The sequence below is a fragment of the Bactrocera neohumeralis genome, chromosome 3, assembly GCF_024586455.1.
Source record: "Bactrocera neohumeralis isolate Rockhampton chromosome 3, APGP_CSIRO_Bneo_wtdbg2-racon-allhic-juicebox.fasta_v2, whole genome shotgun sequence".
In the NCBI taxonomy this organism is placed as follows: Eukaryota; Metazoa; Arthropoda; class Insecta; order Diptera; family Tephritidae; genus Bactrocera; species Bactrocera neohumeralis.
The window spans coordinates 4,717,197-4,736,992 of NC_065920.1; the positions used below are offsets into that span (position 1 = coordinate 4,717,197).

Here is a 19,796-nt window from a genome sequence, read left to right on the forward strand (position 1 = left end):
AGCTAGAATTTCATTCAACCTTTTGCACTCAAATCTGGGCCAGAAGGCTTTCGCAACCCTACAAGTGTTGTTTGCAGACCAACGTTTACTGAGCTCGTGCGGAGCCCATGGACTAAGCGCTCGAGTGCATGAAGACAGGGAAATATCTGCTCCTTCATAGCTAATGGGGTTTGAGTATACAAGTAGGTGCCCTTTCTTGCAATCTCATCGGCTGTAAAATTTCCGCTGATTTCACTTTGGCCGGCCACACAGTGGCCAAACTTTATATGGAAATAGCTTAATACCACAGCTTTTGAGGTCATGTACTCCCTGACTAGCTTTGAGCTCACTATCAGCGATCTCAAGGGCTGTATAGCAGCTCTGCTCCCTAAAGCAGCCACATCTCGTTCAAGTATATCTGCTGCTACAGCAGTCTGAAACAATAGTTGATTGAGAGCTTCCTTTAGAAGATTACTCATCCTTCCCTTTGAGCTTCAATTCATCCGTGAAAAAGCTCATTGCGCCTTTTCCCGAGAGACTTCGTTCCCTCCACGTGTCTATCGGTGGTATGCGCACAGAAAAGATTCCGCTAGGACTGGGCTCCACGGCGCAGTGCTCCAAGTTATCAAGGATGCAATGAAAGTGCGAAAGGATTTCGGAATATTCCACTCTGGGACCCTTAATATGCCCTCTTCACCCTCTTCTGAACATTTCACTTCACTTTCTCGACAGGGTGAAGCCGAGAGCCACCTAAAGGGAAGGAGTGTAGCGCGGATTTTATACCTCCTGGTAAATAAAACCAGTTCAGCTTTATTCGGATTGACAGCTAAGCCGCTTTTCGTCCTGATCCTTCGAGAAGTACCTAAACAAGTGAGTTCTCGCACGTCTTGGATATCACCGCTAGCCAGCCAGTGACTCCACGCTATTTGGCAACTCTGGTGGTCACACAAAATAACTGTTTCTATAAAGAAAATAGGGAATTCGCCCGAAAACTCGCTTAACAAGCGAACATTTTTACTCACCAACTTACTAAGTTACTCGCCAATTCATGCGCATTTGCAAATCGTGCAAATACCAGCAGAGTCAGGTGCATTTCCATCAAGATAATAGGATTGCGCCGCCAACCCTCGCTGTAGTGGCGGCAATTGGCAACACTGGCCAGCGACTGGCGACCAAATCCAAAGTCAGCTTGGCTTGATGGTGATATTGGTAGTGAAGTTGCAGTTATATATGTATGAGATTGAGTGTGTGGCAAACAGTTGCACATATACATCTATTGTTGCAACTTACTGCGCGCTGCAATCTTGCGCACTCCTATCAAGTGCATAAAATCGCGCTGAGACAAGACAATTGGCCGGAATAAGTGCGCAAATTGCTCGCGCTAACAACTGGCGGCCAACAACACACAGACCGATCCGCTATATAGCTGTTAATGTGCATATACCATGCATATATACAAACATAGATCGCGGCGTGAACTTAGATACCCGAGATGTGCGCGTATGGGTGTATGACGCGGCGTAGTGGCAACGTCAGTCCACTTGTTGCGCGCAACTGCCAGTCGGCAAAGTCTATTTCGGACGCGCTATATTATTTGCACTTTATTATCACGTTAGTAAAATTAAGGAAACGTGCAACAATAATCAACCGACAAATGGCAAAGCCAAAGCCAAAAGCCAAAACTATTTTTACCCGTTTTTGTTGTAGCCGAAAAATAGCTGTGAATATGCTGCTTGGAATGTGAGGGAGTACTTTTTTTTGCTGCAAATAATATTTGCAATTTTTTATTTTATCTAACAACAAAAACGAAAAAATGTTCAAAGCCACTGGGCAACTCAGGCGCTATGTTGCAACATAGTGCTTCTGGCCATACACATGTAAGCACAAAATGTTGCATATATTTATTTTCAAATAACATTTTAAGCACACAAATACATAGACGCTGCGGGTTACACCCAAATTATCGGTCGGACATAACTAGTTCAACCTTGATGATGGCTGCTCACTGAGACCTAGTGAGGTCCACTATGCGAGGCGGCTTGCAAGCTCATTAAGTTGGCCAAAGTACATATGTATATGCATGTGTAGTAAACAGTTATGTATTACTAATATGACTTGCTTACTAAATAAAATTATGACACAAAATTGCGACCTTTGATCTTGCCACAAAAGTTCTTTATGGGATTTGTGTTACTAATGACAGATTTTTGGGTGTACTTTAGCTTTGGAAAAAGTCAACTTAAGTAACTTAACTGTATAATTTTTTATAAGCAATTGTGTACCGTTACTAATTTTTAACTTGAAAATTCAAATGGTTTGATTTTTCCAGAAAATAAGAGTAACTAAACTGATGAGTTTAAAAATCGGGCCTCTTTTTCTGAATCGTATTAAGAATCTTTATGAAAGCAATTAGTAAAGATGCAAGTAAGTTCTTCATCCTTTGAGTTTTGTTATCGCATACGGGAATTTTCTCGTCTTCTGTGACTTCCTTGGAAATCGCTTTAGCCATTTTACTGCTTCCGTATTATCCATATGGAAATAACATTTATTTATTAGCATCTGCCATTCTCTTTGAGATGAGGAATTTGTCGTTTTTGTTCTCCCGCCATTGTATACATAGTGGCGAATCGAACAAACAACTATCACAAAATATATAGAACGCCAACGTCAAAGCGATATAAAATAAATCTTTATTTAGACCTCCGCATACTTTTTTTCATTAATAATGTTGGGTGGTTGTCTTCGAGCAAAAGCCTTGGAGAGTGGTGATTGATTCGCTGGAATGAATCAGACACTGCAAAATAATCTAAAGAAAGATAATAGCAAGCGGTTATCCACATACTAACGTTTTTTTCAATAAGAGCGATATAAAAGTTTTTGACTGTGCCATTTCGTGAGATAACACGTTCACCAAACTTGGTTTTCAATAAATCGTTTGTGACATTCGTTTATGGCTTGTGGTGCCGTCCTGTTGGTACTACATATTGTTCAAGTCCATATCATTAAATTCGGGCCAAAAATATTCGGTTATCATTGAGGGGTACCGGTCTTGATCATCACGAAAGAAGTACGGCCCAATGACACAGATGACTCATAAATCGCACCAAACCGTAATTTTTTTGGTATTCAATGGGGACTTATGGAGTACGTGTGGATTTCTGCTTGACCAATAATGCATATTTAGCTTATTGACGAAGCCATTCAGCCAGAAATGAGCCTCATCGCTGAAGATGATTTTTCGATGAAAATGCGTATCATCTTCAAGTTGTTGCTCTGTCCAATTCACGAATATACGACCATTATGGTGGTCAAGCGGCTTCAGATTCTGATTTGGATCTTCCTCTATTGATGCGCTAGCGGCAGCAATATTTTGGGAACATTTTGTACGGTGCCTGTGGATGGACAGGACGATTGTGACGACCATAAATTGAACATGGAAATGTCAAAAAGCGGAAAAAAATGGTGTCGTTTGCTGTCTCTATAGATCTACTTTTGTAGCGTTCCTATTGAAAACCCCGTTATCTTCTATTCTATATAATTAGATAATTTTGTTTTTGCATTCACATGTTTTTGAAAAATGGGAGCAGAAACTGAAGCATAGCGGGAAGAGTCGTGTCGAATCAATATAATTTTCTATCAAATCTAGTAAGGTTCTATTGTTCTCTTTATTGGCTATGCTATGCTCTCTCTTGCTCTTATGGAGTATATTTCACATTTTTGTTTTGGTGGTCTTTCATGTTTTGAATGGTTTTTTGGCTTTTAACATTTTTAAGAGATTTTCACCAATCTCAGCGATAGTCTTCAGTTCTCACCGGTTCTGCATGCCACTGCATGACGGTTCAGCTGGATCTCAACAGCTTTTAGCTTTCCTTCTGGGTTGTACCCGTCACTAATTGGCATTCTTCTCAGGAGCTTAAAGACGGGTTCTTGCCAACTTTCAGTGACTCTGAATGGCCTACAAACGTTCTCAAGGCCTTTCAACGGTTGCACCGAAACGTCTCTGGAATATCTCTGGAATTTCTCACTCGTCCTTTTCTACCCAAAATGTTGCGAATTTATCAGAGCCGCCAATGCCGAACTACCAGCTGATAGATATACAAGTATATGGCGACAGCTGCCACTTAACTGATAGATGAACACCTAGCTTTTATATGAAACATTTTTCATTCGACGAGATATCTTTGGGAAAATTGGCATGATAATTCAAGGCAAAGCTCCGAACATATTGTTGAGATGAGATCTCTGTAGTATGTGTATAGCTACCATCTAAACTGGCCAATCAAAACCAAGTTCTTGTATGAAAACGAAAGTAGGATATTAAAGGTTTGGTGTAACCGAAGTTAAGGTTTTTTTTTATACCCTGAACAGGGTTCATTAAGTTTGCCACGAAGTTTGTAACACCCAGAAGGAAGCGTCGCAGACCCTATAAAGTATATATTTAAATGATCAGTATGTTGAGCTGAGTCGATTTAGCCATGTCCGTCTGTCTGTCTGTCCGTCTGTCCGTCTGTCTGTATATATACGAACTAGTCCCTCAGTTTTTAAGATATCGTTTTGAAATTTTACAAACGTCATTTTCTCTCCAAGAAGCTGCTCATTTGTCGGAACTGCCTATATCGGACCACTATAGAATGTAGCTGCCATACACACCGAACGATCGTAATCAAGTGCTTGTATGGAAAACTTTCGCATTTGACGTGGTATCTTCACGAAATTTGACATGAATTACTGCTTAAGGTAATAATATAATCTCCGAAAAAATTGTTCAGATCGGATTACTATAGCATATAGCTGCCATACAAACTGAAGCCGGTTACGTCTTTAGATTTACTTAAACACATAGTTACTAAAAGAAATGCACCTGTGAAGGGTATATTAGCTTCGGTGCACCCGAAGTTAACGTTTTTTCTTGTTTTTTCAAATTTCGATTTTTTTTCGATTTCATCGAAAGGCAGGCAGAAGGAAATTAGTTCGTCTCGTCACCTTGTATACCCTATATCGATTAGCTGTAGGTATTACCAAAAACCATTAGGTGAATTGGTGATACCGCCAATACTGCTCCTTACTCTAACACAAGCTTATTTCATATGTCTACTTTGAGTTCTAAACATATAACGGTTCTCATTTCAGCTTTTTTCTCAGTGCCAGTGCACTCGTTCTGTGTTTCTGTGAGCATTGATGCTAGAGCCGCGATTAGCCAACAATTCTTCGAGCGTGCTCCACCTTGATTTCAGCTGAAAGCTGCTCGCTGCTTTGGTTACTGGGATCAAATGGCAGGTAATTTTTTTAAATTTAATACGCTGCATTAATTTTGTTAAAGAAAATGTCGAAATTCAAATCATATTCATATTCATGACTTCGCTTATAGCTTTATCACATGTGAGCTCATAAAAGCTCATATGAAAGTATGTATGTATGTGTGCTTGTGTCAGCATATTTCATGCATAAATTTGCCAAATGCAATGCTGATAATTTCCATAAACGCGGCACTTGAGCACTTGTGTTTTGTTGTTTATATATATACATACATATGTACATATATGTATATGCCTTGAAATCGCTCCAAATTCGCTTTGTGCCTTAATGCGATTTGCTGGCGTCTGATTATGCGCCAGGGACAAGTTTAGCACAAAGGTGCGCTTGCACACACACAAACTCACACATATGACTCTTTCGTATGGCCAGTTGCAAGTTGCAAGTAAATGTTATGATTGTAATTGACCGATTAAATAGCCACCAAACTATTATAAATGCTTGTAAAGTATTATTGCATTGTTTTGTTGCGAGTTGTGATTGCCAGTGGTCTTTTCGAGTTTCGTTGCTATGTTTTTCGAGTTAATTTTTCCAGCTTTTGTGGGTTAATTTGCCCGCTGCCTAATTGTGAAATTATGCGCTCGATTACATTTCGGTTTCGTTTGGGTAGCAGCAAATGTGGCAGGCAATTACTAATGTGCAACATGTTCGCCGGTGTGTGTGTGCGTGTGCGAAAACGGTTGCAAGTTGTTATTTCCTCGTTACGGTGATTGTGGGCTGTCCGGTGGGTGTACCTGTTGGCCAAATTTACAACTTGTCTTGCTCGCTGCTAAATTGTGGGTCAGTGAATGTGCCACTTTTTGTTGGTTTTCGAATTTTCGGTAATACAACACTTGAGGTTGCATTAATATTTTTAGATTTTATAAATAGAAAAAGTATAAAAAAGGTTTAACCTTGAGGCTTAGAAAATGACAATGAGTTGTTTGAATGTACCTTAATGGTTTTGAGTGCTATCACGAAGCAGAGGAACAGGAATATAACTTCCTACTGTGACTTTTGTGACCTTTTATTAAGTTACATAACTTATACGAGATGTAGCTAAAGATTCTAGCATCAGGATCAGCATATGCATTTTTTAAGACTTCGTGATTTTCAATTCACAGAATTAATCTACTTGCAAATCTATATTAGAAGACACGGAATTCTATTTTTGAATTAAATTAACCTGGCAGGCTTACTTTCCTCTTTCTAATTTTCGAAAAATTTCAATAGCTTAGAAGTCTTTTTCAAAAATTTTCCAAAATTTTATCCCAAAAGTTTGTCAAGGATTTTGAAATATATTTATTTTTGCAAATTCGCAATTTCAGGAATTTGCCTTGCAACTCTGAAACTTCATTTTTGAAATTAATTGATATCTCGGTGATTATTATCGTTGGGCAATGTTTTCTTAAGTACAGAAGTACTAATTCCGAAATTCGAATAATTTTCAAAGAACTTGAAAATTCCGATTGAAAACTGTCACAATTTTTACATATGGAACTCTGTTTTTTGACTACCAAGTTTTTACTAAGAATCGGTTGCCCAAAAACAATCAGTACGTCTATGTTTTAGAAATTTCAAACTTTTGTCGAAGATTCCTTGATTTGTGCTACGTTTCCTTGAAAAATGTTAACTAAAAGGGAAGTTCAGGGTTTGCTGGCCTCAGAACACAAATTCTTTTTAACGATCTGATGTTAAAGTGAAGCTCTTTTCTAGTATTCGCTAACCTGTTCTTGCACGCCATCTCTCCTTGCCGACGACATTTGTCAAGTGCCCAATTCCACTTTTTCAATCGAACACATTCTTTCTACTTAGCTATTAAGAGAGCTGTTCCACCACTTTACTTGCTCGTTAACTCGTGAGGTTTACGTATAACAGTAAATATATTCGATTAGTTGTTGGAAACACAAAAAGGAAGATCCCGCAGTTTGCGTTAACTTCTCGATATAACTTTCTCTCGACTATTGTATGAAAAACTTAAGCCTGATTGTAAATAACTGATAGGACCTTATCAGTGTGGCTTTAGACCTGAAAAATCCACTATAGACCAGATTTTCACAATACGTTAAATTCTGGGGAAGACTCTTTACAAACAGATCGGCATTGATTCTCGATTTCAAAGCCACTTTCGACAGCACTGGTAGGAGCTGGAAATTCGAAGCCCTGTCTAAATTTGGTCTCCCTGCGAAACTGTATGGCTATGCAAACTCAAACGGCTATACACTCATGGGTGACGTTAAGCACAACCATCAGCTCCGTTAAAATCGGGAAGAACCCCTTTCTAGCCGTTCGATACTAAACGAGGTTTTAGATAGGGTGATTATCGCTCGTGCGTCTTTTTTCTGTCTACTCTAAAAGTACAATGCTACTGAAGTACGCAGATGATATTGACATCGTAGACGTTAACAACAGAGTCGTCCGCGCAGTCTTTTCAAGCTAAGAAAAAGAAGCGAAAAAAGATGTGGCAATATAAAGTCCTATGAAGGCATGTACAAAGATTCTGCGCATCTTGGGAACTACGTTACTGTTGGCAGCTATAAATATAAAAAAATGTACGGACTTTGTATAACTCGGAAACATCATAAGTTCGACCAATAATCTAAGCCTAGAAATCTTGCCAACAGATATTACTTTGGAATCGGTAGGAAATTGAGCAGCAGATCCACCCCTCAAGTAACGAAAATTACGAGTCTATTATTAGTCCAGTCCTACTAAACGGCACATAAATATGGACGATAACGGCCCGAGATGAGAATGCGCTTGGATCTTTCGAAAGAACTGTTCTTCGCAAGATCTTTGGAGCCGTTCGCGTGAGCGATGAGTATCGAAGAAGCTGGAACTACGAACTTTGGGAGCTATACGGCGACATGAATACAGTTAAGCGAATAAAAATTCAACGAATGCGTTTGGTTAGGCCATGGCCGACTCACGGTTGTAGTGCTAAAGAAGAAAAAGAAGAAGTTGGAAATAATGACAGCATTTTTTGGAAGTTTTCCGCAGAGTAAGCCTTGCGCTTTTGGACAAGAAATCGTTAACTAACCGTTTGGAAGTTGGAAATAATGATGACATTTTTTGGAAGTTTTCTGCAGAGGAAGCCTTGCGCTTTCGGACAAGAAATCGTTAACTAACTGGTTAGAAATCATCCATAATAAGTTCAACGATACTGCGAACTAGTTCACAACTAACTCTAAACGGCTCACATCTGCTGAAAATAGAGAAGCATTAAAAGTCATACATACATATGTATGTATTATACAATATTATATACAAATATGAGTAAATTAGTACAGACTTCCTCGCAGCTGTTCATTGGCTTTCTCAAAAAATTGTCTCATATACTTGTAATATCATTCCTGAAGTACTTAAAAAAAGGATACAAGTGTGTGTGTATACTTTGCCTAACGACAACGGCCATCAATCATTATATTTGTCCCTGAAATCAAAAACAAAAAGCATCCGGGCGCTTAGGCAAACAGCAAAAGTAGCAAAGTGCAAAGCCGACAATTTCATGCCGACAAAATGTGGTATTTCCGTGAAATAACTTCAAAGCAACAACAAAACCAAAAAATGAGAGCATCGAAGAAAAAGGAGTTGAACAAATGCGAGAATTCGGCCATGACATAGAAATAGCGGCGAATAAGGTCAGGGCTGAAAGAATTTTGGCAACGAGCCAAAAAATGATGCGGCGCCAAGAGAACACATAAACAACACCAAAGCGCATTTGAAAGCGATTGAAGCACCAAATACTGGTATACACACCTAATTACTAAAGGGTTAGGCAGCAAGAGTAGAGAAAACGCAGGCAAATGTAAAGTTGCTCTACACGCAATGCATACAGCGCCCGAGCAAGGAAGGAAAGCCAGTAAAATATTCTGTATACGCCACGGCGAGACGCACTGAATGTACCTATTTATACGAGTAGTATATGCCGCTTTATTAGGGATGCTTTGCCATAGAGTATATAGAGGGTTGCTGGGCGGCTGCTGGTTGCCGTGTAGAGGCATGAGGTGTGTGGTGTGGCAAGTTACTGCGCAGTAACAGCCAATTGTCAACCCCCAAAAAATAGAGATACATACTTGGATACGACTTTTGTTTGCCATTCATGCACTGCGCTCAGCTGAGCCGAATACCATATGTAGATGTAGATGTGTAGTTGTTGTAGAAAACATTCCCGAACCAGCTAAACATGTGACACGCTACCGCTGCTTCATGCAACTAAACACCGGCTAACGCTTTGCTTTGCCTACGCGAGCGCTTGTGCGCCTGGTAGCCGAAGGCGCCAAAATTCAACATTTTAGCCTGCGTTTGGTTCACGAATGGCATTCGTGAGTGGTTGAAGGCGATGCGCACATGAAAAGGCAATGCGAGGTAAGAGCCAGAGATAGCTAGGAAGGGTCTGTGCTGACTGTATGTTGAGAGCAAAAAACTGTTTCCCTGTAGGAAAACTTTAGCTGATAATGGAAAATTTATTGCAAATCCCAGCCAAAAACTTGATTTTAACGAAAGATATTAAGTCCTTAACGGCATGAAGAGAGATTTTGAAGTTGTTGAGAACATTAAGCAGTTCTGAGTGTATCTGCAGCTCCATAAGGTATTAGAGAAAGAGGAATAAATTTCTCGGATGGAATTACTGTATATTTCAAAAATGTGTCGGGCTTACAAATGAAAGAAAACCGTTGGCTTAAGTCATGAAAATGGTAAAATTATTTCGAAAGTTATACTTTTCAGCAAGATAAAGTGTGGAGCTGAGCTCGAAGGTTCAGCTTTTAGAGGTGAGCTAAAGTATAATTAAGGCGTGGCTGATTGGCGAGTTGAGCACGGGATCTGAACTCAGTCCGTCCGAATTCAGTTTTATTAAATATAATCTAACCTAAATGTTTTGTGAAAAATAGTAAGCACCCGATTATTTGAATATGGGGAACATTCCGAACGAAAACTCTGTCGAAGTTGAAGTTTTGAATGCGAGAGCTGAGTTAAACTAACTCGAATGCGGCATAAAACACAGTTTAGAAGATAACTCAAAGCTCGAGTTCAAAGGGAATAGTTAGAGGAGGTCTTTAGTTTTCCTAGATGAAGGTTTTCAATATTGAATTTAATTAAACGTTCGTACCGTACCGCAATACCAGAGGAAGAGGAACGGCCGCCGTTGAATAATGTACTTCACAAAGAAAATACAAACAAGCTATGAACTTTAGGTAGCACTATCCTCAATTTTTCTGCAGGGATGCCTCCATATTTTAATATGTTTTTTTGTGTATTATACGGATACAGCAATATGAAACTCATTTTTCCCGCAAAAAGTTTAATGCGCTTAAGAGTTTATTAACCCATACTATACTCAAAATATAATATAATTAAATTGTATGTGTGTATGTGTGCGTTTCCAGTTATCCTTGAAAGCACTTATGCTGTATGAGTGTGTTTCCGAAGAGCTTTCGAGATAATATCAAGTTGATTTCAATATTCCACATTACTTAATCATTTGCGTGTGGCTGCAGCGGGCCTTGCCTTTGTAAGTTGCGGATTATCTCTTGTTTACACGATTTAGCTCAATTTGCGGCTTATACAGCAGCCATTTTGCCTTTGCTCCATTTTTTTCACGTCACTCAAGTGGCTCAACGTAGATTTCTCTTCTCAATTGGAGCAGGCGACCAGCATGCGGCAGCTGGTGGCGGCATAGTTGTAGGGAGTAGAGAGTAGGTCAGATGCTCGTGGAAAATCCAGCCATTGACAACGGTTTTAAAAGGCGCGAGAAAATATGTTTGTGCGCGAGAGTACCGCGTGAAAATGGTGATAAAATGCGTGACTGTGTGGGGTAGCCGGGTGGTCTTTTAGTTTGTTGTTTGTCATACATATAGTTTAAATTTGTAAAATATATTTAGTTTTAGTTACATACACCGATTTGTTGATTTTCATTTTCCCCATGTTTTTTACTCAGGCTCTCAGAGATAGAATGCTGGAGGATATTTTCTAGCATATATAACAAGAAATTGAGAAACCAAAGATATGACATAACTTTGAACTTCAGTACCAATTATTTATGTACATATTTATTAATTGGTTAGTTGGGTCCTAAAGAACCGATACACTGATTGAGTTGTTACCGAATCGGGACCCTGCTGAATACAGGGTTTGTTCGGAAAGTAATAGGACTGACTCGATTTAAAAAAGTTCATTGAACCAATAGTTACAATTCTTTAAAAACTTTCAAAATAGGCTCCTTTTGCGTCGGTGCAGTGCTGCTAGCGCGATTTCAAAGTATTGAGGGCGTCACGGAGGGCATTCCCAGGAATAGCCTTGAGAGCCGAGGTGCATGCTGCTTGAATCCCCTCTGTCATCTCAAAGTGCTTGCCTTTCAACGGCCTTTTCAGGCAAGGAAACAAATAAGACTGGGGGGCCACATCTGGGCTGTAGGGCGGCTGCGGAAGCATTGGGATGCCGGCCTTGGTTAGGTAGCTGTTCACATGAAAGGCGGTGTGAGCCGGGGCGTTGTCGCGGTGCAACTTCTAATCGGCTGCGATGTCTTATCTGTTTGTCCAGGAGGAACAAATTCATGGTGGACGATGCCTTTGATGTCAAGAAAGACAATGAGCATTGTTTTCACTTTGGATTTGCTCATTCTTCCAGTCTTCAACAGCGACGAGGTTCGGACTAAACGTATTTATATCTCCTGTAGCTTAGTCAGACTGGTTTTGGTACTTGGCCATAGCGGAATTTCAGGAAAGCTCAAGGCAGATATTTTAGTCTATCTAGCTGCATAATACAAGTAGGAACGAATAGCTCCGATGGCTTCCTGTGGTTCATTGCTAGAGATTTAGACCTCAGTTGAGCTCTAAAGCGCTGGTCAGTAAGTAGCAACTGTGCAGTCACCCGGTCTGTCTGGGTTAGGGTAAATCGTAGGTGATCTATTGAGCTCTTCGCCCTTAGCAAAGTTCACCTTTCAATAGTTGAAGAAGTTCTAACTGGATAGGGTCCAAGATGCCAGTTGCAAAAGGTGATTGGAAGAAACTAAGATGGAATCATCTAAACACTACCATTCCGAATGTACCGCCATTGCCAAATCATGGCTGAAGTACTCCGAATATCATACTTTTAGACATACAAGTGAAATAGTGAAATAGGAATAAAGCACATAAGCAGTTTTGTGTTAGGTTCAAGACGCTTTATGGAGAGTTAATATCCAACTACAAGTGTTTCCATCTGGCTGCGCCAAGGAATAAGCTTTCATAAAAAGCAAAAGCTCAAATTTCGCAAATTTGTTATAACTTTTCTGTCACCCAAAACTAAGCAGAGCAAGCATTCGTTAAAAAAATTAAATTGCCCACTACAGTCTCTGCAATATCATGGTAGTTGCCGTGTGCTTTTGTATTTGCTGGTATCACTTGTTGCCTGCAAACACCCGCCACTTTTCCTGTTTCTCCATTATTTTGTATTGTTGTTAAATGCTTGTTGTGTGCCGCGGTTTTTTCTGTTATCAATGACCTCCGAGTTTCTGGTTTGCACTCCCTCCTCTTCGCGTTTGCGTACAACACGCTGATTTGTTGTACCGTTAGTATGCTCGGCACACACAATGACGGGTTTATCACACTGACACGCATTCATTAGGCACAGGCTAGCAAAATTGCCTGGAAGTGACGCGGTTAGAAAAAGAAAAATTGTGGCAAACAAAAATATTCGCTGTTCCCTAGTTTTCCAGTCGCGTCACATCTCTCTGGTGTTGTGTGTATGCCATAAAAAGAAAACAACAGTAGTAATAATAATAAGTATAGTGGAGGAATGCAACTAGGACAGGGTAGCAAATAAAATAAGAGAATAAGTCAGACGTATTTATATAAAATGTTTATCCAGAACAGAACCTTAGCGCTGAAAAATAACAGTACTACTGCTATTGGTAGTCAAAAAAGTCTTTTCGTATTTCTAATCAAACTTCAACTAATTTTTTTATATTTACTTGTATTATGAACTTTAATGAACCAAATATATACCATTTTAGTCGACCATTTTTTTCCATTTTTCCGCTAGAGACACTATTCCATCAGTGTAAAACTTTTCTGGTTTCTCGGCGAAAAACTGGGGAAGTAATTTTCGCAGGCATCTCTTGAAGGCAATTTTACTCCATTCTGGGAGTTCTTCATTGACCGTAACAAATGGTAGTCCGATGGTGCAAGGTCAGGACTATATGATGAATGTATCAAAATTTCTCATCCAAGCTCTTCCAGTTTTTGCCGAGTCATAAAAGATGTTAGTTTTGCGGTTAGTTATGTGTGTGGTCTAACGTTGTCCTGATGGAACCTTTCTGTTTATCAGTTCTGGCCATTTTTTTTTGATTGCTTGCTTAAATCTCATCAGTTGTTGACAGTAAAATGTAGAATCAATCGTTTGACCAGGCTGTAGCAGCTCATAGTGGATGATTCCTTTCCAATCCCACCAAACACTCAGCATAACCTTTCGAGGCGTCAATCCTGGCTTTGTGACCATTTGTTGATCTTCAACACGCTTGGACAATGATCTTTTTCGCACATTATTGTCGTATTTTATCCACTTTTCGTCTCCTGTTACCATTCGCTTTAGAACCCCTCCGATTTCATTTCCTTTCAGCAAAGAATCGCAGATGTTAATTCGGCCCTTTAAATTTTTCACAGACAATTCATGTGATACCCAAATATCGAGCTTCTTTTTGTAGCCAGCCTTTTTTAAATGGTTCAAAACTGTTTGATGATGAATGTTAAGTTCCTTAGCGATGCCATGGCTGCTTATGTGACGGTCCTGGTCAATCTTTTCCATAATTTCAAGGATAAGTCGACCAGAGCGAGGAGCATGTTTCATATCGAAACTTCTTGAACGTGAGCATAAAATCTTCTTCACCATTTTTGTAGAATTGTTGTAAGTTTATCTACATTAGACAATTGATATATTTTTATCAAGCTTCTTGTGGATGTTGATTTTAGTGATTTCATCATCAAACTAGCAATATTGCAATAGTGTTCGATATCGGTCGGAAGACTTTTGTATTTGATAAGATATCTTCACGAAATTCAGCATGCTTTGTGCAAGGTAATGGAATCTACAATGAAATTGTTCTGATCGGACGACTATAGCATATACATATGTGTCAGGCAAACTAAATGATCGGAGTCAAGTACTTGTGTGAAAAGCTTTTTTGACGAGATATCTTCAAGAAATTTGGCATGGATTATTGCTTAAGCAACATTTTCATCTTCAAAGACATTGTTCAGATCGGTTCACTATATCATATAGCCGTACAAACTAACCGATAAAATCAAGTTCCTCTAAGGAATATTTTGTATTTGTTAACGTTTTTTTTGTTGTTTTTAAGACATTTTGGCATCCGTTGACGCGTTTTTTTTACTACACTAGAGCATTTCCGATTTTTCGTTGTTTCTCTGCTTTATTAGTCTTTTTCTTTTTCAGTTTTTCACTTTCTCAGTGTTCTTATTTACACATTTTTCTATTGACTTTTGCGTCACCTTATCACATACAATTTGTATGCATAGCTGTGCCCTTGCGCATCATGCCCGTGGCGACTATAACACCACACTAGTCAGCAGGACCCGTACAACATTGAAATGCTCGCATGAAAAATGATAAGAATGCTGAACGTTTCAGGCTGGCATAATTTCAGAGAAGCTGTGTGTTTTTCTTCATGTCCCAGTGCCGGAATGCCCGAGAGATTACACAAATATACTATATACACATGTAGTATATGGGCATCCATATGCATGCACATATGTACATATGTATATAAGATGGTATATATGTGTGTAGAAAACAGACCTATTGACACAGAAATAAACAAGTAGTCGGCAAGTTATGCTTTCTTTTCGTTGCGTCGCCTTATGGAGAAAATCAATAAAAAATTCTTTACCCAAAAAATGATAAGAAGTGCTAACTGTTTATGTGTTGTTGTTTAGGTTATACATAGCAGTATATACAGATGGTTTAGAAGTTGTGATAGAGTCAGTTTTCAGATATACTCAGCGTGAATAGTGTGCAGGAAAAAACTTATACACATGCATATATTATGTACATATGTATGCGTGTAGGTACATATGTATGTATTTTTTATTCCCTGTAAAAGTATTAAAATATATTGATTAGCTAAATATGTATGTATATTCGAAATTGCTATTGCTATTGCTGGGAATACGCCCATTTTTTCTTCCTCTTTAAAGAAACCCTAAAATTGATAACAACTGTTGTGATAGCCACAGCCATGGGAATAGGGAAACAAGGAACAGAAGAAGATACTCTCTTTTCAAAAATTTCGAAACGGTGAACTGGCACGCAAGTGGATGTACCGCTTATGATAGACGTGGAATTATAAAAAACATAATCTTACTTAGAACTAAAAGAGTTGTGTATTGATAAGGGAAAATTATGTTGACTAACGGCAGGGCAAACGCTATCACGTACTTTTAATCAAGAGTAAAACGAGCGCTTTGTCATTTGAGTTGTCATTTATATTCAGTATACTTTGGTAGACATCGCTTACACGTTTATGGCACCTCACAGCTGTTTCTTCTTTTCGCTATTTGGCGTCAATTCGAGATCCTTCTTCCCTGATTTTTACAGCGGAGGAGAATTCTTCCTCCTTCTCTGCTTCCACCGGTGGATACTGAATCGAAAACCTTCATGACCTACATAGCCAGCGAAGCTGCTGTATCTTGATTCGCTGAACTATGTCAATGTCGTCGGATAACTTATACCGCTCATAGTTCTATCGAATACGAAGGACCATAAATCTTACGCAGAACCTTCGTCACGTAACGTCATCTCATAAAGCAGGACGGGAATAATGAGGGGCTTGTAGAGTTTGGTTTTTGTCTGTTTAGATAGAGGACTTTACTTCTTTGTCTACTCAGTCTGAAGTAGGACCTGTTGACAAGAGTGAGTCTCTGGTTTCAATCTTAGGCGAAATTATCTACGATTTCGAAGTTATGACTGCCAACAGTAACGTGAGACCCAAGTCGCGAGTGCGTCGACTGTTTGTTTGTTGACAGAAAATATTTCGTTCACAACCCGACAAATACGCTTCGCACCCTTATCCAGTCTGGAGAAAGCAGAACCAATGGCGAGGTTGTTGCGGCTAATGATATCAATATCATCGGCGTTCGCCAGTAGCTCTACACTCTTATAGAAGATTGTGCCTTCTCTATTTAGCCCTGCAGCTCATATTATTTTCTATAGCAAAATATTAAGGAAGTCGCACTGTACGGAGTCTCCTTGCCTGAAACCTGTCTTGGTGTCGAACTACTCGGGTCCTTTCGTGTGGGTCGATCTTCTTTTCGCAAGTCTTTTTCAAGATTTGTTGCATAGTGAAAATCTGGTCGATAGTCGATGTTCCAGGTCTAAAGCCACACTGATAAGGTCCAATTAGTTTGTTGACATTCTTTCACACACTATGGTCTATAAGCTTTTATATGCGTTATTAAGGAGGCTTATCCCACGGTAATTGGCACAGTTTGTGGATTGGTCAGAGTTCACTTAGGTTTCAATTGTCGGATATGCTTTCATCCGACCATATCTTGCAAAGAAGCTGAGGCATGCAACTTATCAGTTCCTTGCCATCAGTAATTTGCGGCCAGTAATGGATCGACACCTGCTTTTGTTATTTCTCAGGCTCATAATAGACGGAAAAGAGAACATCTATTAATAAGTGTGAGAAAATATCCATCATATGAGAATAATAACTGTATAAGCATAAAAATACTCCACTCGAAGACCATTGCTGACAATCGCACCAAGTCACAACTTACAAAAGATACTCCAATTTCGCTGTGCAACCTCACAGAGTTCCATATTGGTTTTAGCGCTCTATCACTACCACCCGCACGTACATACTCATTTCCGACTCGGTGCAATGCCCTTAAAAATATGAATACCTGTGCTTGTATAAATATATACAAACGAAATTTAATGCAAATGCTGATAGTTTGGGACTTGCAACAGGCACTCAAGCAAAAGCCAGTCACTTGAGCCTTTGCCGGTCGCCAACATGCTTTGCTTCCTCTCCATTGTTGTTGCTCTTGGGGAATATTGCCGCCGCCGCAGTTCATAAGCTTGCTGCTCTTGTAACTACACCTCGGAGTCGTGACAACCCATCAAGAGTTTGTCATTAAAAATTTCGACAATAAACTGTGCATTTGTTGTTATTATTGTTATTATTTTGCTGATATTGTTCGTTAATATTAATATGGTTAATGTTATGCTCATTGTTATTTGGGTTGTTATTGTTGCATTTTTAACTGTAACCGGAGACTCCCTTGTAGTAGCAACTTGCTACAATGAGCAGTCATGTTTCTTCTTTTTTTTGTTTGGAAATATAAAAAACGCAAACAAAAAATTATATCATATTAAATACTGTAATTTTTGGCTTTGAGGATATCCGCGGACAGAAAAGAGATTTACACTGAAAGAAAAGTTTTAGCTGTTGGTTTAGTAGATGATATGTTTTATAATGAGTTGTTGTGTTGGTGTTGTCATCGAGATTTTCTCAATTTAATAATAGTTGTTTATTTTTCGGTTCTCCCTTTGAAATCAATAATAACATCTACTTTATTTATTTACTCGAGTTTCCTTAGAACTTTCGTATCAAAGAGACTAAATCTCTAGAAAAAATATCAACTTGATACTCTTGTCGCATATTCTTTATACTAAAAAAAAATCAGAGTCGTCATTGTTTTGAGTTAAAAATCAAATTAATTACTTGCGGTCTCTGTTAGACTTGTGCCTCACTTTTGCCTTCAAAACCTTCTTGATTGGCTTCTTCCGGGGCCCTTTCTTGTTACCTGCTCGCCTGCTCAGGAGAGCGAAGAAGTTCTTCTTCCTTTTCTGCGTTAATGCTTACAGCTCTTTCTTGGTCCGAGTCTTCATAGACTGAGGCACTCGTGCGCTGAAAAGCTGGTTTGGGAGTACCAGCAACCAGCTGCCGTTGCAATTTATGTGTGGCCCCTGGTAACACAGCTCATAAGATCGCTTTGACCGCCGCTGGTAGCAGCCTCACCTCCCACCGACGTTTGGACTGATATCCCAGTCCGCTTCGTTCCTTTGTTGGCCAACATGCTGAGTTTATGATTCGGGGGTCTCTACCCCTAGCATTTTATACCTACTTCTGAGGATGTACATAAAGTAGTTCATCACAAGGAGAAGATTGTTAGGAGCCCATTGCCCAGTCGCCACCCGTGATGCAGCTAGGAGGATTTTTTGTCGACCGAGCAGTAAACTTAACGCCTTCAAATATTATTGATTCATGGCGTCTGCCACCTTTCGGCCACGCTCATAAATTTTTTGATTCTTGTTGGCACGAAACTAGTCCAAGTGGGTTTTTACGTCCTGATTTGTGGTCAAAGTTTCCCCCATTCAAAATTTTTTGCAGAGACCGGAACAAGTAATGATTCGAAGGTGCCACGCTGCAAAAGCTTTTGGCAAGTCATCAAACTTGTATGAGATCTCGTATTATCCTGGAGGACCCCTACACTTTTACTATTGATAAACTGTGGCCTCTTCTGTTTGAGTGCATCACTCAGTTTGTCCTGCTGATAACAATACACTTGAATTATGGTATTGTCGAGCAAAAGCTCAAAATAAACGATTTGTTTGAAATCCCAGACAACATAACCTCTTTTTGGTGACTTTCGGCCTTCAATGTGGTTTGAGCTGGTACATTTTTGTTAGGCCATGATCTGTTCCGCTTTGCATTCTTGTCAACAACCCAATGTCGGCAGTAACGACGGGCTTCAAAAAAGGTCACTTCTTTGACTTTGGATAAGCAAATCACAGTCGTTAATGCGACAAATCAAATTTCATTCTGTAAGAACATGAAGAACCATTATCTCATGCTTAATCCTAGAAGTTTCATGTCCTTGTGAACGGTCTTCTTAGACAAATTTAATCTATCAATAATCTCTCGAGTTGTTAGTCGACGATTTGCATCGACCAACCACTTTATTTTCTCCATATCAGCTTCCAGAACGTGCAATTACATTATAAATTTGGTCATCTCCTTTTAAGGCTCCAGCGTGCCCTAATTTTGCTTTAATCAAGATTATAAGCAAGGCTCCCGACTATCACTGCTCCGGTCCCACAGATGAACTATAAAGTTCCAATACGTATATTTGTGGTTTGTTGAACAATGCATCCTCAAAATCGGAATTGACGGAACGAAATTTTGCAAACCAATTTGACTTTGATGTTCGGTCAACACATTTTCTTCGTACACATCACCTAAATTTTGCCTTGATTGAATTGCATTTTAATACTTTTGATAATAAAACAATAAAATATGCCGAAAATGTTGTTTTCGATCTTCCAAACACCAAACAAAAATTATTCCAAAAAACTTAAAATTTTTTTACAAAAAATCCTTACTAAAAGTATATCAGCTAAGCCGGTTAAGCGTCATGCTGGCTGCAAAAAAAATTCAATGAGATCAGCTGTTGTCATCAAACGAAATAACTTGCGAATGATTTTGTGTACACCCTAGCATTGAAAAATATTAATTTCAA

General features: G+C 39.2%; 1 protein-coding gene across 4 annotated transcripts in view; it reads left to right on the plus strand.

The window, feature by feature from the left end:
* Nucleotides 1–19,796, plus strand: part of LOC126754110 (trans-1,2-dihydrobenzene-1,2-diol dehydrogenase) — a 239,468-nt gene that overhangs the window by 43,771 nt on the left and 175,901 nt on the right. For all 4 annotated transcript variants that reach the window (XM_050466019.1, XM_050466018.1, XM_050466021.1 and 1 more), the window contains exon 4: nt 5,110–5,256. In XM_050466019.1, the coding sequence (XP_050321976.1) occupies nt 5,110–5,158 (49 nt within the window). In that variant the 3' untranslated portion in view covers nt 5,159–5,256. The remainder of the gene's footprint in view (nt 1–5,109; nt 5,257–19,796) is intronic.